Source organism: Hippocampus guttulatus, chromosome 10 (assembly GCF_054856545.1).
Source record: "Hippocampus guttulatus isolate MCC_2025c chromosome 10, RoL_Hgut_1.0, whole genome shotgun sequence".
Classification (NCBI taxonomy): domain Eukaryota; kingdom Metazoa; phylum Chordata; class Actinopteri; order Syngnathiformes; family Syngnathidae; genus Hippocampus; species Hippocampus guttulatus.
In genome coordinates, this window is record NC_141270.1 from 16,233,865 (window position 1) to 16,250,000 (window position 16,136).

At 41.0% G+C, this 16,136-nt stretch overlaps 1 protein-coding gene across 3 annotated transcripts in view; it reads right to left on the reverse strand.

Moving 5' to 3' along the window:
- Window positions 1-16,136, reverse strand: part of inpp5a (inositol polyphosphate-5-phosphatase A) — a 148,713-nt gene that overhangs the window by 102,194 nt on the left and 30,383 nt on the right. For all 3 annotated transcript variants that reach the window (XM_086122327.1, XM_086122325.1, XM_086122326.1), the window contains 2 exons: window positions 3,065-3,165; window positions 2,650-2,737 (listed from right to left, as the gene is read on the reverse strand). In XM_086122327.1, coding sequence (XP_085978453.1) covers window positions 2,650-2,737; window positions 3,065-3,165 — 189 coding nt within the window. The remainder of the gene's footprint in view (window positions 1-2,649; window positions 2,738-3,064; window positions 3,166-16,136) is intronic.

The window sequence follows — 16,136 nt, forward strand, 5'->3', positions numbered from 1 at the left end:
ATATAGTCAAGTCAGTGGCATTGTCGAGTAGATGCTGAAAAGTGTGCCGTCAATCTAATGTAAACCATCCTTGAACCTAAAGTGTCGTCAGTATAGTGGTTGCAGAATGGTAGAAAGAAAAAAAAAACAGGAGTGCAAAATCCTTCGTCCTCAGACAGTCCAGCTAGTTTGAGTCTTTGGCTCCACCAAGAGGACAAACAGTGACTCTGTTATAATTTCAAAAATAAAACTCAGACTGTAACAAATAGCCCCAAAAGGGGAAATGTATAGTACATTTGTAGTTTTAAAGCTTTTATTAAAATGACCTTTTCTTTCTTTGTAGTTTTAACTACATTTTTATTTTTACAGTTTTGTAGATTATGATTTATGTGCAATACTAGCCTAAAAAAAAATCAACATCTGTAAAAGTTGTCTAAACCTAAATATATGTGATTTTGTATCGAATAATGTGCAGATGCTAGAAGGAGAAAACATAATTTCTGAGAGACGTAATCCAACTGGTTGATAAATTCTAACATTGAAAACTTTAGCATGCAAGTGAAATGGATCATCGACAGTACATGACAACACTCCAAGTTTGCAAAAGTAGACGGGGAGGTGGATGTTGTCATGGAAGACCTGATTTTAGCACGACTGAAATTGCTGATATGTGAAAGTCTTTTTTGGTGTGCACATAACCAATGGGATATACAGTCTCACCTCAACTCAACTGTAAATACAGTAACAGTATTGGAAAATATAAAGTCATATGATAATTATTACCTGTAAAGAGTCCGTCAGTTTGGTTCATTTATTTCATATCCAAGCAGTACGGACAGAAAACAAAGACTGCTGTTGTTGGTTTCAGATTCCAGCATTGTTTTAGTTTCTAAACTTGCGAAGTAAAAATGTTTGTCAGATGTTTTCACTCACAGACCATTTCAGTCAACCATGATTGTGGTACTGTACTGGGTCTGTTAAATGGAATGGTTGTGACAAACAAAAAATCCACATGTTCTTGAAAAGAAGTCACCAAAGTAGAGCAGTAAAGCATTTTAATGTTTAAAAAAAAGGGGGGGGGGGGGCAGGACTAACCCTTTATTTGTGTCACAATAAAACGAGCTTGGTAAAATGAGAGGCCAGGCAAAAATATATTTTCAAACCACTACTGCCACCTTGTGGTTATAAAATGCCATTACACACCATGCACCACGTATCACTTTATACATTTATTTACACCCTTCAAAGCACAAGTGTATAATTTTAAAGCACATCTACTTATGTTTGCATGCAATCATTGGGGATGTAACAGTTCCCTAAAAATCACACTTTGGTATGTACCTTGGTTTACAGGTCATGGATCCTGTCACATTTGGTTATAGCAAGGGAACAAAATGTAAAACTGCTCCTTGTGTAAGCAGGGGCCAGATTCATCGAAATTTAAAATGAAATTTGAGCTTAAATCTTGGCTTGTGAAAAATTGTGCACAATCAATAGTCTTCTTTTGAACAAATTAAGGTTGTAGGCAAGTGCAAAGCTAACAGAAGACAGTGTGAATTATGCTATAAAAAGAAAATAAGATGCATTACGGTAGTCATTGCTTCGGTTCGACGTGAAGGGCCTGGGAGAGGCTGCAATTTTTTTTTTCAATATATGGCTTGCCATGATGTCTGGAAGCCAGAAGCTGAGCTGCACTGTGCTTGTTTTTATTGACTAGGCGTGTTGCTCGAGCAGTTACACAAATGTCGCAAGCTGCATTTCTCGTCGCTTACCGAACACGTTCACTGTGACAACCCTCATGATAACCCCATCATACGATAATTACACCTGTAGTTGATTTATAGTCAAGGAAAAAGTGAAGGAAAAATTGTGGCAGGATTTCACAGGACACATAAAATGAAATGGAGGGCCGCGTTTGACCTGTGAGACGTAAGTTTGACGTGTGCCTTAAGTGGTTTTCAAACTTTTAACACAAAGTACCACCTGAAACAGCACCAGTTTAATGCCTTAATTAAATTAAAATACAGTAGCATAGTAGGTCCTTGCAAGCTTTTAAGAAAATGGAAGGCTTTTAGATGTGTCTTTTAGTGCGGAAAGTACGGTAGGTTAAATATTATTGAATGATTATTAAGGTACAGCTTCCCATATTTAAGCACAGCATTAATTTCAAAACTGTGCATTAATTAATTAAGTAATTAATTGATTAATTCATTAATTAAAATCTGTTGCATAAAAAAGTCCCCAAAAAATGCATCCAAATATTTTTTGGGAAACAAACAGTCCTAAAAGATTCAGTGCAAAGGTTTTGTACTTGAGGGTTAAATAAAACCGAACTACATCACGAGCAGTTCAACTGCATTGAAAAAAATTCAACATACAGCAACATTTAATTTAATTCATTGACCCTTTGACTTACGAACAGTGGACAGGCACCACATTTTGAGAATCACTACCTTAAAGTGTTAAAATTGATCTGATATTGTTTCCACAAAATGCAAACCACAATAGGAATGCTCAATCAATCATACACACACAAATAAAACATTTTAGATGTTCTTAACCCTGAATTCACATGAAATGTGGGCAGGTATTTATGGATGTACTTTGTATTAAAACGGCACAATTCCAGCTCTTTCGTGGTGTGCCTTGCTTCATAAAACGGAGACTTACTGTGAAATGTTCCTGGGACTTGTAGTCTTCATCGAGGTAGACACGAGCTCTGCTGTACTCCTTCATGGCATCACTGGACAACAGCTCTCTGGTGAAAACACGATAACACAAACTCACACAAAACTGCAATTCAACCAGTGGAGGGAGTTGTGCGCTCGTATTATACGGCGGGCGGGCAAGCACTGACTGAACATAAGCAGTGACAACATTCGGCGGAGTGTGAAAAGTAAGATTTGGTGATTTTCAAATAAAAAAAGTCATGCTCTCATGTAATACAAGTTGCCATACTCTTCATCAAAACAAACAATATTTTTGTAGCGGTTGCAAGAACATTAAAAGTGGTGGAAAAGGAAAAGGGGGGAAACCATGAGAGCACATGAGAGCAAAGCTCATTGTGAACACTTAGGATACTTACTTGACAAAACTGTCCACGTGTGACATGGAAGCCGCATAATTCTTTCCACCCACTTCTTGACAGTGCACAGCTAAGAAATGAGGCTTATGTGACTGAACTGTCTGTAAGGGAAGAGAGACAAGGATTAAAGTCAAAACCGGACAAACATATCATCTGAAAGTAGATGTGACGCAGGAAAGGCCAAACCACTGCAAACGCAGAACAATCAAATGTGGATCATATTGAATATGTCACCCCCTCCTCCTCCTGGACAAGCCTGAATTTCTAACTGTATATTCCGTGGCTGTGTATTTTATATATATATATATATATATATATATATATATATATATATATATATATATATATATATATATATATATATATATATATAAACACAGTTTACGTGATTTTTTTTGTGCAAATTCTTGTGTAAAAATTAAAATGGTCATAATTTATAGTAAAACTACCCACTGTTCACAGTCAACTGTCCATGCACTATTGAGAAATTCTGAGAATTAAATAAAGTGCAACGTTAAAAAAAAAAAAAAGGTTTTCCTTTGATGAACTTTTTAGGAAAACTGATTGAGTCATATTAGTTTGTTACTTACTAAACAAAATGTGTAAATGACAAGAATAACCTCCTTCGCAAAGGAAATAACTTTTTATGACATGTATTTTTAACAGTGGTGGGTATGAAAGTCAACTTCGTTCATTCACCAGCTGCGGACCCGGAAGTCCATCATCAACAGTCGGTCATTATTTCGGCTTCAAAGAAAAGAAAACGTTCTTTTCTTTGAAGCCGAAATAATGACCGACTGTTGATGATGGACTTCCGGGTCCGCAGCAAGTGACGGTATTTGGTCCCAGTGGCCCTTGTACATCCCATCCTGCTGACTTGGTCCCCCAGATCCTGATCGAAAGCCAACAGAATCGAACATGGGTCTTAAACTGGATAATGATTTTAAATTGGCCCTGGAAAATTGGTGCTGTTGTTCAATCCAGCTTTTTTTCATCTTGGGCAGCTGGCTAAAGTAAAGCCTCATCTTTCTCCAACAGTTCTTTGAAACAGTAATTCATGCTTTGTCACATTTTGGCTGTATTACTGTAGTGCACTTTATTTTGGAGTAAGCCAATTTCCTCCATCAAGCGTGTCCAGCTGGTCCAAAATTCTGCTGCTCTCCTCTTGACTGGTACTCGTAAGAGAGTGCACGTAACTCCCTACTCTGGTATCCCTTCACTGGCTCCCTGGACGTTTTAGAGTTGTTTTTAATATTTTATTATTTGTTTTCGAACCCGTTTGGTTACCGGTGCTGACTTTGGAATTCACCCCCACTTATTCAGGAAAGCCCCCTCGCTGCCCAACCTAAAAATTCATCTTAAAGCTCATTTTTGTTCTTTGGTGACTCAGCATTAGACTTGATTTTAGTTTTTCTGTTTTTGTGCTTTGTACAGTCAGTGGTATTAATTTATTGTTTTGTCGTTTGCTGTTGTATGACTCGGGGCGGTCCGGTTGTTAGCGCATCGACCTCACAGTGCAGAGGTACTGGGTTCGATTCCAGCTCCGGCCTCCCTGTGTGAAGTTTGCAGTTCTCCCCGGGCCTGCGTGGGATTTTTCCGGGTACTCCGGTTTCCTCCCACATTCCAAAAACATGCATGACAGGCTGATTGAACACTCTAAATTGTCCCTAGGTGTGAGTGTGAGTGTGAGCGTGGATGGTTGTTCGTCTCTGTGTGCCCTGCGATTGGCTGGCAACTGCCCGAAGACAGCTGGGATAGGCCCCAGCATGCCCCGCGACCCTTGTGAGGATAAAGTGGATCAGAAGATGGATGGATGTTGTTTGAATTATTTTGCTCCATGAACAGCACTTTTTTATCCTGCGGCAGTTGTCTTAAAGTGCTCTCCGAAATGTAGTTGAGTTGAGTTGAGAATATGTACGCAAGGCAAAGTGGCTCGCTAATGACAGCAGAAGGTACTTAGTGAGTTTGTTGCACAAGCACAACATGGAGCTTTCACTTAGTCGTTACTTAGGGATGTGCCTCTGGTGCTGAATGCACGTACATCAGGGTGTGACGGATGCTTCCATGTCAATATTTGTTCGGACATATGACGCTCTGAACCAACACCGGCTTTGCTACTGTTGCAACAATATGGCAGGAATGTAAAGCAGAAATCGAAACCTGTCATAATTTCCTGAATGAATTTCAATATGCATTCAGAAAAATTACTCTACCGTGTGCAGTAAAATCTGCAAGCTATGAGGCACTTGAGTGTTTGGAGGTGTTTGTGATTATGCTGTTTGAAGTGTGTGAGAGAGCCCGACCTCTAATGGAAAATCAATACCACAGAGTGATTTACAGCACTCGGGCACTCACAAGGTCGGCCTATGGATGGCAGGCAAGGCTATATGTCAGTGTCACTGAGTGTTGTGGGTGGGGGAGACAGCTAAGCTATAAATGCTCTGCGGACCCTAACCCAGCCCTGATACTTCACAAGCAACCCACCACAGCCATACATTATGCTCACTACAGGCACAATCAAATAAAAGTAAAGTATGGCAATAACACTATGGATTTTCCATCAACCTATGGTTTGTCACTTATCTCAATGACCCCAGAATGAGAAAGTCAAATGCAGCTCAAACTTGGAAAGATTAGTGGAGCTATCAGCTCTAAGTGGGAAAGGGCACATTCTCAATAAGCTTGAAATTATTAGCAGGACAGAATGTGACATGTGCGGGTACTGCTTCATTGGGCTGCACTCCGTTTGTCTTTCCAGGATGTAAATTTAGCCCTGGCTTGACAAACAGGCCTTATTCAAACACTAATTTATCTGCCCATTTCAAAGACAACACAGTTAATTAATGCCATTTTGCTAGCCTACGACAACGCGATAAGACCACTTAATGATGACTTTTGAGTTTTAAGTGTCCATTAAACATGGACTTCCTTGACAGACCATGCAGTTCCGATTGATTTTCTGTGCTGAAGAGATTTACAACATGGAAAAAAACAAGAGCCAATTGCCGCAAAACAACAACGAACAAAAAAAAAAAAGAATAGCTGACACCTTCCAATATAGTGAGGCACAATCGTTTTTAAACTGTGTTTCGACAAAAACTGTCTACAGATATTTGGATTTACAGAGATGGGTAGAAACGGTAGAACAACTATTTTGTTTCTGTAATTGGGTACTATAATTTCCGGACTATAGAGCGCACCTGATTATAAACCGCACCCACTACATTTTAAAATGAAAAACCATTTTGTACACACACAAGCCGCACCTGTCTATAAGCCGCAGGTGCCCATATTGTCACGAGATATTTGCAAAGAAAGACGGTACACAGAAAGAGGTTTCAACGTTTAATAACTTAACCTTAACTTTTCTTTCCAAATAACACGGCAGTAGGATGGCAGTAAAACAGCACTCACACTGCTGATTTTTGTTTTTTTTTTAAAGGCACTGTTCCCTGTCCAGTAATGCTTTGTTTTAAAATGGAAAAATCCTCACTTGCCGTTTTCTTTTGGCATATGTAACCAGGTGAACAACACTATGACTGTTGTAGTGAATGCTGCCTCGTTTAATAAATGGAGCATTGTCACTTTAAAAAGAGCCTTGGATAATCTCGTGGGAAATCTCCTGAGACTTGGACCACGAAGTGAAGGGAGACAAACGCTGAGCTGTGCATATTGAGACCTGATGTATCTGCAATCGGCATTGTAACCGGGCTGATATTAAGAATTAAATATTGTTGTTTGGGAGCTTGAACGGTGTCGCATGGTGGGTCGTGTGAACAGCCGTGAAGCGGGGGGATTCATTGTTTTCCACATGTTTCGGGCACATACAAAATGCCCGAAAGTGCTCACAAGCCACGACTGTTGTATATTTTTGTATACTGTTCTATGTGTTAGTCTCATTTGACATATCTCAGTCTTTTGTTTGATTTTCAATGTTCAGTCGGGAATAAAGCCTTCATAAAAATTACTTTGTGGTTGATCAAGTCTATCATAGACCCAGCCACACAGCTTTTGGATTGCAGTCCAGCTCAAAACACAGGTGAAGTGTGCCCTCTCGTGGCCGGTTATTTTCACTGTGACACATGATAGTGTCTCACTGTTACCTTTTCTGCTCAAGCGCACCATGGCGGCCATTGGAAAAATCTTTAAACAGGCCGCATCATTAAATAAGCAGAGGGTTGAAAGTGTGTGACAAAAGTACTGGCTTATAGTCCAGAAATTACGGTATTGTTTGTTTTTGTTTTTTCTACAACCAAAAACAACTGTGTCCATCCACATTATAACTAACAGAGTTGCCATACATAAACACTATTTAAAACAAGACCACATCAAAGCACAATAGCGTGACCTCCAACACACATCTCAGCAATTTGGACATTACAAGTCTGGATGTGGGGACCCTTCACAATCACTGGCCTGTGATGGTGCAGACAAGTTCCAAATGCAAATTTTGGTTGTATGACTATTCAAGAGTGTGGTACAATGCAAATCAATATTTACCCTACCACAACAGTGCCGGATCTCCATTTACCCAAGGCCTTTACACACAAGCACCAAGTCAATTTGTTTTTCGCCAATATTTTCAATAGACATGGTCAGCCTGAAACGACTTACCTTACATTTGTTATGATTCAAATATCTCACATGTTATGTTTAGTGAGTAATTCATTTGAATAGAACTCATATATTATGAATTTGTCCTAATTTATAGGATGGTTATAAAAATAGACTAAGTTGACGTTGGCTGACATGGACCGTGTGCCCACTGTTGCATTGACTTGATAGTTGAGCATGTCATATTCCCTAGATCGGGGGTCGGCAACACACGGCTCCAGAGCTGCATGCGGCTCTTTAGCGCCACCTAGTGGCTCCCTGGAGCTTTTTAAAATGTTTGAAAATGGAAAAAAATGGGGGAATGAAAATATATTTTTGTTTGAATATGGTTTCTGTAGGAGGACAAACATTCTTAACATTTTCCAACGCTGTAAAAATATGTCGAATAAATATTACATTTCAACATTTCTGTCAATGAAAATTTGCGTCACAGCCTGCGACACACGTTTCTATTAGCAGAGCGGGATACCAGGCAGGTGGCTGTTGTAAGAAGAAACGGCGTTTCGTGTCCCATTCACGAGGGAACTGGCAAAAAATGGCAATCTGAAGGACCCAGAGAAGCATTTTAAAACGGTACACTTCAGCTACGAAAGTTAACACCATTCACCATTCCCATTCTCCTGCCCCCCATACGACGAAAAACCCCCTGTTGCGTTATACGAAATCATTTTCTCTGCTCCAGCCTCGCGAAGACATTCACTACAACGAAGTCTTATCCAACAGCGACGTCTACTGCTTCGTTCGAAAAAAGGCAACAGCAACCACCACACTGGTTTACATAGTGAACGATGTTTATTTCTGTCACAGCTGCGAGTTTCCTGGACTCAACATACTCATAGCTGCTCTGCCATTGGCTTACCGAGCATCATCCTGGCCTCCGATTGGCCAAGAGGGACCTCACTGTCTATGTGTGTAGATACTGAAGCTAGAACCGTAGCATCCGATTAGCTGCTCGGAGTAAATTGCTTATAGCTCGACGGACATTCAAATAAACGAACGTTTCCTCGAATGCTTTACTTGTTATCATGCTTAAAAACACCCACGGGACGCTTCGTAGTCCTCGATGGCCATAGTTAGATCTTGAAGGCTAAAAACCTTACGCTAACTGGAGCACTTCTGTCTCATTAGCGTTCCAGTTAGCGTAAGGTTTTTAGCCTTCAAGATCTAACTATGGCCATCGAGGACTACGAAGCGTCCCGTGGCTCAACGGGCATTCAAATAAACGAACGTTTCCTCGAATGCTTTACTTGTTATCATGCTAAAAACAGCCACGGGTGCTTACATCTGAGATCAAATTTGCTTCAGTGATAAACCCCCTGTTGTGAAAAATTTCTTGCTGCAAACATGATTTCATAGTAGAGGAGTTTCACTGTATAGATACATACAGCGTGTGTTGCCTTCTGAGGCTTTTAATTTGTTGCGGCACCAAACACATTTGTTTTTCGTTTTTTTGGTCCAACGTGGCTCTTTCAACATTTTGGGTTGCCGACCCCTGCCCTAGATGAACACATAATTATTGTACAATAGTTCACACAAGATATTGGAGCTGGCATCGGATTAAAGATCCATTCGATTTGAATCGCCATTTCATGATTGCATCCTCAATAGTGAAATAGGTTGAAGGCATTAAGGCAGCCATTGCAGATCTGCCATCCAAGTGTGTCTTAGAATGAATTGAGTTCCATTCTTCTGAGGAATTCCCTCACAGTTCATCTGCGTTGGCATATACAACAAGTCTGCAAGTTTATCAATATGGGAAGGAGGAGCAGAGGTTGAAACAGGGTGGCACCGTGACTTTTGCAACGGTTGCAAGTCGATAAAACAGAGTTTAAAAGCGGGTCTTGTTTATTTTCCAGGACGTTGCATAGGAACCGCGAAGGGCACATACACAATGAGCAAGCCTTCCCTTATTGGCCTCCAGGTCAGTCACGTTGATTGAATGTGACGTGCATCCAGCTGCTTTTAAGCAGCTGTGTTTCAGTGTGAGACCTAACTGTAATTGCATTCTCTCTCTTTGGTGTTAAAGCACAGTTTGACAACATCTGCTTGTCACGCTTAAAATACACGTCGACCAGAAACAACATATTTACAACCTTTAAAATAATGAGATCCCGTCCAAGAGCTGTATTAAAGAATGTACCTTTACAAAGGCAAATCTGCTCACTTGTGATTGACGCTGTCAGAGAGGTGTTAATTTAACGATGTTTAGAACTGTGTTTATAATTTTCAGCGGTGTAAAACGGAACTACCTACACATGCCATGCCATGCCATGAAAAAGTATTTGCACCCTTTGTCTCTTTTTTTTTTAACTTTTGAGAAGACCCGAGGGAAAAAAACCAGCATGTTTGTTCAACCATTAACATTGCATCATCACAGAGAACCTTTTTGAACACTTTAGACCGGTGAATAATTTGTGAAAATAACACGCGCACACAACACACAGTTCAATGTTTCAGATCGTCAAGCCAATACAATGCAAGTACAGTAAATACAAAATGCAGTTTCCAAATCCATCCATCCATTTTCTGAACCACTTTATCCTCACAAGGGTCACGGTGGGTTATTGGAGCGTATCCCAGCTGTCATTGGGCAGTAGGCGGGGGACACCCTGAACCATTTGCCAGCCACGAACAACCATCCACGCTCACACTCACACTCACACCTATTGACAATTTTGAGTGTTCAATCAGCCTGCCGTGCATGTTTTTGGAATGTGGGAGAAAACCGCAGTACCCGGAGAAAACCCACGCAGGCACGGGGAGAACACGCAAACTCCACACAGGAAGCCCAGAGCCGGGATCAAACCCACGATCTCTGCACTGTGAGGTCGACGCGCTAACCACTGACCACCGGGCCGCCCAGTTTCCAAATGATTATTCTATTTATTAAGGGGGGGAAAATATATCATGAAAACGAGCCAAAATCAAGGCCCAGGGATCCGTCCCACCACCTCATTGTATATGGCCTGAGAAGTCGACACTTTCCCAAACTTGTTAATCAAAAGTCAGCTGTCATGAACCACAGTTTTTGGAGACGTGAGTTTTAATGAACTGGGCACATTAGGCCAAAATGTCAGCATACTTGTTGAATAGAGAAATCACTTCACACAAGAATCACAAGTCATTCTTTGGAATTCCAGCAAATCACAGTCAGAGCCATTTTCCACAAAGTGAGAAAAGAGGGAGCAGGGGGAGCTCCTTCCTAGGAGTGCTCAGTCAAACAAAATTATTCCCAGAGAGCAACAACAACTCATCCAGAAATTCACAAACGTTTTGATTCACTGCCCTCTTAGCATGAGTCAACCATAAGAATGACACTGGACAAAAATGGCAACATTGAGAGTTCCAAAACGAAAACCAGTGCTTGTCTCACATTTGTCTTGATGATCTCCAAGACTTTTAGAGAAACATCCATGTGGACTAAAAAGGTAAAAGTTGAACTTTTCAGAAGGTGAGCGTCATGTTTCATCTGGTGTAAAAATAGAGAATTTAAAAGGAAAACAAAAACATGCCACCAGTTTTAGTGCCAGCACGACGGTCTGGGGGTGTTCTGATACTTGTGGATAATAGAAAAATTAATTCTAGTGTCTACCAGGAAATACACGAGGTAAACATCAGGCAATCATTTTGTGCCATCAAGCCCAAAGCATCTATGGACCTCTTACAATTTCAATGTACTGTATATTGCAGTTTTAAAAGTCAATTATTTCCATCAGCAATACGAACTGTTGTTGTTTTTTTTCTTTGACACATTAGTGCAGGCAGAGTAACATAACGCCTGCTGGTTGTTGTTACAAACAGTAGGTGAACCAGACAACTTTTACCGTTGTCGAAAAATTCAGCCCTTTTCGGATTTTTTTTTTCAAAAATAGTCAAGACACAGTTCTAAGAAATGCTGTGTTACTAGAAGGTTGATGGTTGGCCACAGGGCACAATAAGAGTTTTGTGTATGCACAGACCGTGATAATTTACTTCACGTGGCTGATTTTACTTGAGTTGCTGCGGATTATTTTTCCCGGCCGCAACGCACAAGTTCAGAGTCATGCGTTTTTCCATGACGTCAGTCAGCAGCAGCACAGAGCTGGCATGCAGGCCAGCCTGAATCACCCAGGCGGCACCTCTCTCTCTCTCTCTCTCTCTCTCTCTCTCTCTCTCTCTCTCTCTCTCTCTCTCTCTCTCTCTCTCTCTCTCCCCCTTGTCCCCCCCCATCTCTCACTCTCTCTCCCTCCCTCTTCATGCTCTTCTCATGCATTCCCTCTCTCTCAGACTATGTAAACATAAGGAGATGTTATGCCTTTCTTGCAAATGTGTAAGCTTGTTCCACAGTGTAACACCGGTAACCAGTGCAAGCTTCAATCAACTGACTTTATAAGCAGATCATTGTACCAAAATGTTTCTGGACGTCTCTACTTTTGCCCACTTTAACCGCTGCTAATATAAGAACCATCGACCCAATATTTTAGATTTTCTGGACGTTTAACATTTACCTCTCCATATGTGCTCACTAAGCATCGACAAGGAAAGCACTGAATGGTTACTCAGCTCAAAATAGTGGTTTCAGAGATTAAAGAGAGACGTACACATGATTTTCAGTGACAATTTTAGTTTTATGGCATTACGCATGTTTTTCGACCTTCCCGTCTTGTCATCTTCTCCATAGAGATATCGGTAAATAACCAGTGGAGGGAGCCTTGCCATCTTTAATCGGTGGGAGTCGCTTGCATTCACTTGTATGGAGGTTGACTTATTTGCCTTCAAAAAATATAAATCAGAACTTGTTGAATTCATTTTCAATTTTTGACATGGAATGGTTTGTTAGAAACATCAGACATGCAGTTTTGATTCCAGACACATGGGTAATTTTATAATCGGGGCTTTCATAACCTCCTACATCAATACAAGACAACTTAATTTTAGACTCAAACACCTCTGTGGTTTTAAGACATAGGATTGTGTCTCACACTGCTTCAAGATCTCGGCTCTTAGTGGGTAATAGTCACTGAGAATGTGTCTCAGCAATGGGAGGCGGAGTCTATTGACGAGACAGATGAAGGACCCACAATCATCATTTTATGCAGTGTTCCACCTTTATCAAAATCCGACTGCACTACATTTCAAAACTACTCTAACATCTTTAAATTACAAAGTGGAGGTACTCTTCAAACGATGGGTAAAACGGTCCTTTTTTTTTCAAGATTGTGTTTTATTTGAAAAACGAATGAATGAACAAGACACAGATTTGGCTTGCTCATGTGAGACGCAATTACAACTATTAAAACAAGAATGAAAAAGTGTGATCTATTAGGCAACTGACTATTTTGTGTTCAGTATATGGCAATAAATTATAATTCACATCACCACTGTGACCCATCATTTGAATAGCTGGATCATTCCTCACAGCAAGACGTTTTTTTCAGTGCTACTTGACTTTTTCTGGAGAATAACATAAAATATAGGAAGTGATGGTGTGCTTTTTTTAATCTATAAATTGCATACTCTAACCTTAGCAGCTGAGTTGCTCAGGACTCAGAAATTGTGATTACAGGAGGTCTTTCTGCAAGCGTCAAATCTCATAACTCTATCTTCATATTTTACCAAGAACTGGTATCATCCATCCGTCCACCCATTTTCTGAACCGCTTTATCTCCACAAGGGTTGTGGGGCGTGCTGGAGCCTATCCCAGCTGTCTTCAGGCAGTAGGTGGGGGACACCCTGAACCGGTTGCCAGCCAATCGCAGGGCACACAGAGACAAACAACCATCTGCGCTCACACTCACACCTAGAGACAATTCAGTGTTCAATCAACATGTCATGCATGTTTTTGGAATATGCGAGGAAACCGGCGTGCCCGGAGAAAACCCACGCAGGCACGGGGAGAACATGCAAACTCCACACAGGAAGGCCGGAGCTGGAATCGAACTCGGTACCTCTGCACTGTGAGGTCGATGCGCTAACCACTGGACCACCGGGCCGCCCACAGTTTTAATATTGTGGGGTTTTCATATCGTCACCCTTTTAAAATAATAGCAAAAGTCCCGTTTTGACAAGAACAAAAACTTCGGATGCTGGCCACTTCTGCTCAAATTGCCAACATAGAGTACGTTCTTCATGGTTTGGGAACAAGATTATTGAGGTTATTATTTTAGGAAGGTGACGCTGATATATTTCATGAACGTGATTCATGTTAACATACTGGACCCTTACACATCACGTCGTAGCTCCAGGGATGTAAAACAGGGAAGCTGGTCATATGTTATATTGTAATATTATAATGCTGCATATCCGGGAAATAATGTCAAAAGTCTTCTGGGATGTGAGGGAAGAGACATGGGGAAGTTGTTGACCATGGTTGCGGCCTATAGCGACCATTACTTTGGCACTAATTCACGGCTCATTCCTTGAACAAGGAGACCATTCAATTATACCGCCCGTACTGGTATCAATACAGAATTATTTTTTTAGCCACCAAAAATGACTCTGTAAAAATATTTTTAAGAACCGGTATTTGAGGGTACAAAAATGCAGCGAAGCAGCTCTGTGTCAAAAAGGGCGCTTCACTTAGCATATCAGTGCCGCACGAATACAGAGACACAAACAGACTCCTGCAGGTATTGAACTCCTTGTAAAAAAATGTTTTTTTAAAAACTAGACAAACGCAGCAATGTGTGGATTTTGCCCCCATGTCCAATAGGCAGGGCGTGCCGAACGGACAGACAAAGGCAGGGCCAGGCATGCTGTAAGATCTACAGGTTAATATTTTTTTGGACACATTTCAAACACTCCCCTTTTTGTGATAAACGTTCTTGTTCCTCGTTGGTTACGCTTGATGAGTCACTGTTTGGACAGCGGGCGGCCCGGTAGTCCAGTGGTTAGCACGTCGGCTTCACAGTGCAGAGGTACCGGGTTCAATTCCAGCTCCGGCCTCCCTGTGTGGAGTTTGCATGTTCTCCCCGGGCCTGCGTGGGTTTTCTCCGGGTGCTCCGGTTTCCTCCCACGTTCCAAAAACATGTATGGCAGGCTGATTGGGCGCTCTAAATTGTCCCTCGGTGTGAGTGTGGGCGCGGATGGTTGTTCGATTGGCTGGCAACTGATTCAGGGTGTCCCCCGCCTACTGCCCGAAGACGGCTGGGATAGGCTCCAGCACCCCCCGCGACCCTAGTGAGGATCAAGCAGTTCGGAAAATGGATGGATGGATGTTTGGACAGCCACACAGTCGTACTCCATGAGGGTGAATAAATAAAGACATTGTACAAACCCAATTCTAATGAAGTTGAGACATAAATAAAACAGAATACAATGACTTGCAAATCACATTCAACCTATGCTTAACTGAATACACTCCAAAGACAACAACTTTAAAGGCGTTTCTCAACATACAATTGCAGGGAATATAAGGATTTCATCATCTACGGTCCATAACATCATCAAAAGATTCAGGGAATGTGAAGAAATAACTGCACATAAGCAGCAAGGCCGATTGCCCGTGACCTTCGATCCCTCAGGTGGCAATGTATCAAAAACTGACATCAATGTGTCGAGGATATCACCACATGGGCTCAGGAATATTTTAGAAAACCAATGTGAATACAGTTTGGCGCAAGTGCAACTTAAAACTCTACTACGCAAAGCAAAAGCCATGAATCAACAACACCCGGAAATGGCTTCTCTCACCACAAGCTCATCTACGATGGACTCTTACAAAGTGCAAAAGTGTTCTGTGTTTTGACAAATGCACATTTCGAATTTTGGGGGGAAATTGTGGAGGTCTTGTCCTGCGGGCCAAAGAGGAAAAGAACCATTCGGACTATTATGGACACAAAGTTCAAAAGCCAGCATTTAAGATCTGTGAAGGCACCATTAATGTTGACATACATGTTTTGAAGAAACATGCTGCCATCCAAGTCTTTTTCATGGACAGCCTTGCTTATTTCAGCAAGACAATGCCAAATCACATTCTGCACACACAACAGTGTGGCTTCGGAGCAAAAGCATCTGGGTACTAGACTAGATCTCTGCTGTCCATCAGGCAAGCATGAGAAAGAAGTCCATCTACAAATAGGGTCCTCAATTCCCAACCGCTTATTGAATGTTGTTTAAAAAATAAAATAATAATATAATAATAATTATTATTATAATTAATTAATTAACTCATTCAGTACCAGCCAATTCTGGATCAAGTCTGAAAAGACGTTTAAAAACGTCTTTGGGAGTGAATGAGTTAATTACTGCACAACTAAATAAATAAATAAAATTTTAGCCGGGGGCAATGTAAAACATTGGTAAACTTGACCCCTGTTCCAGCTTTTTGGAACATGTTGCAGCCATAAAAAGTTTTGTTAATTATTATTTGCTAAAAAAATTCATGTTTCTCAGTTTGAACATGAAATATCTTGTCTTTGTAGTGCAGCCAATTAAATTTAGGTTGAACATGATTTGCATAACAATGTATTCCGTTTTC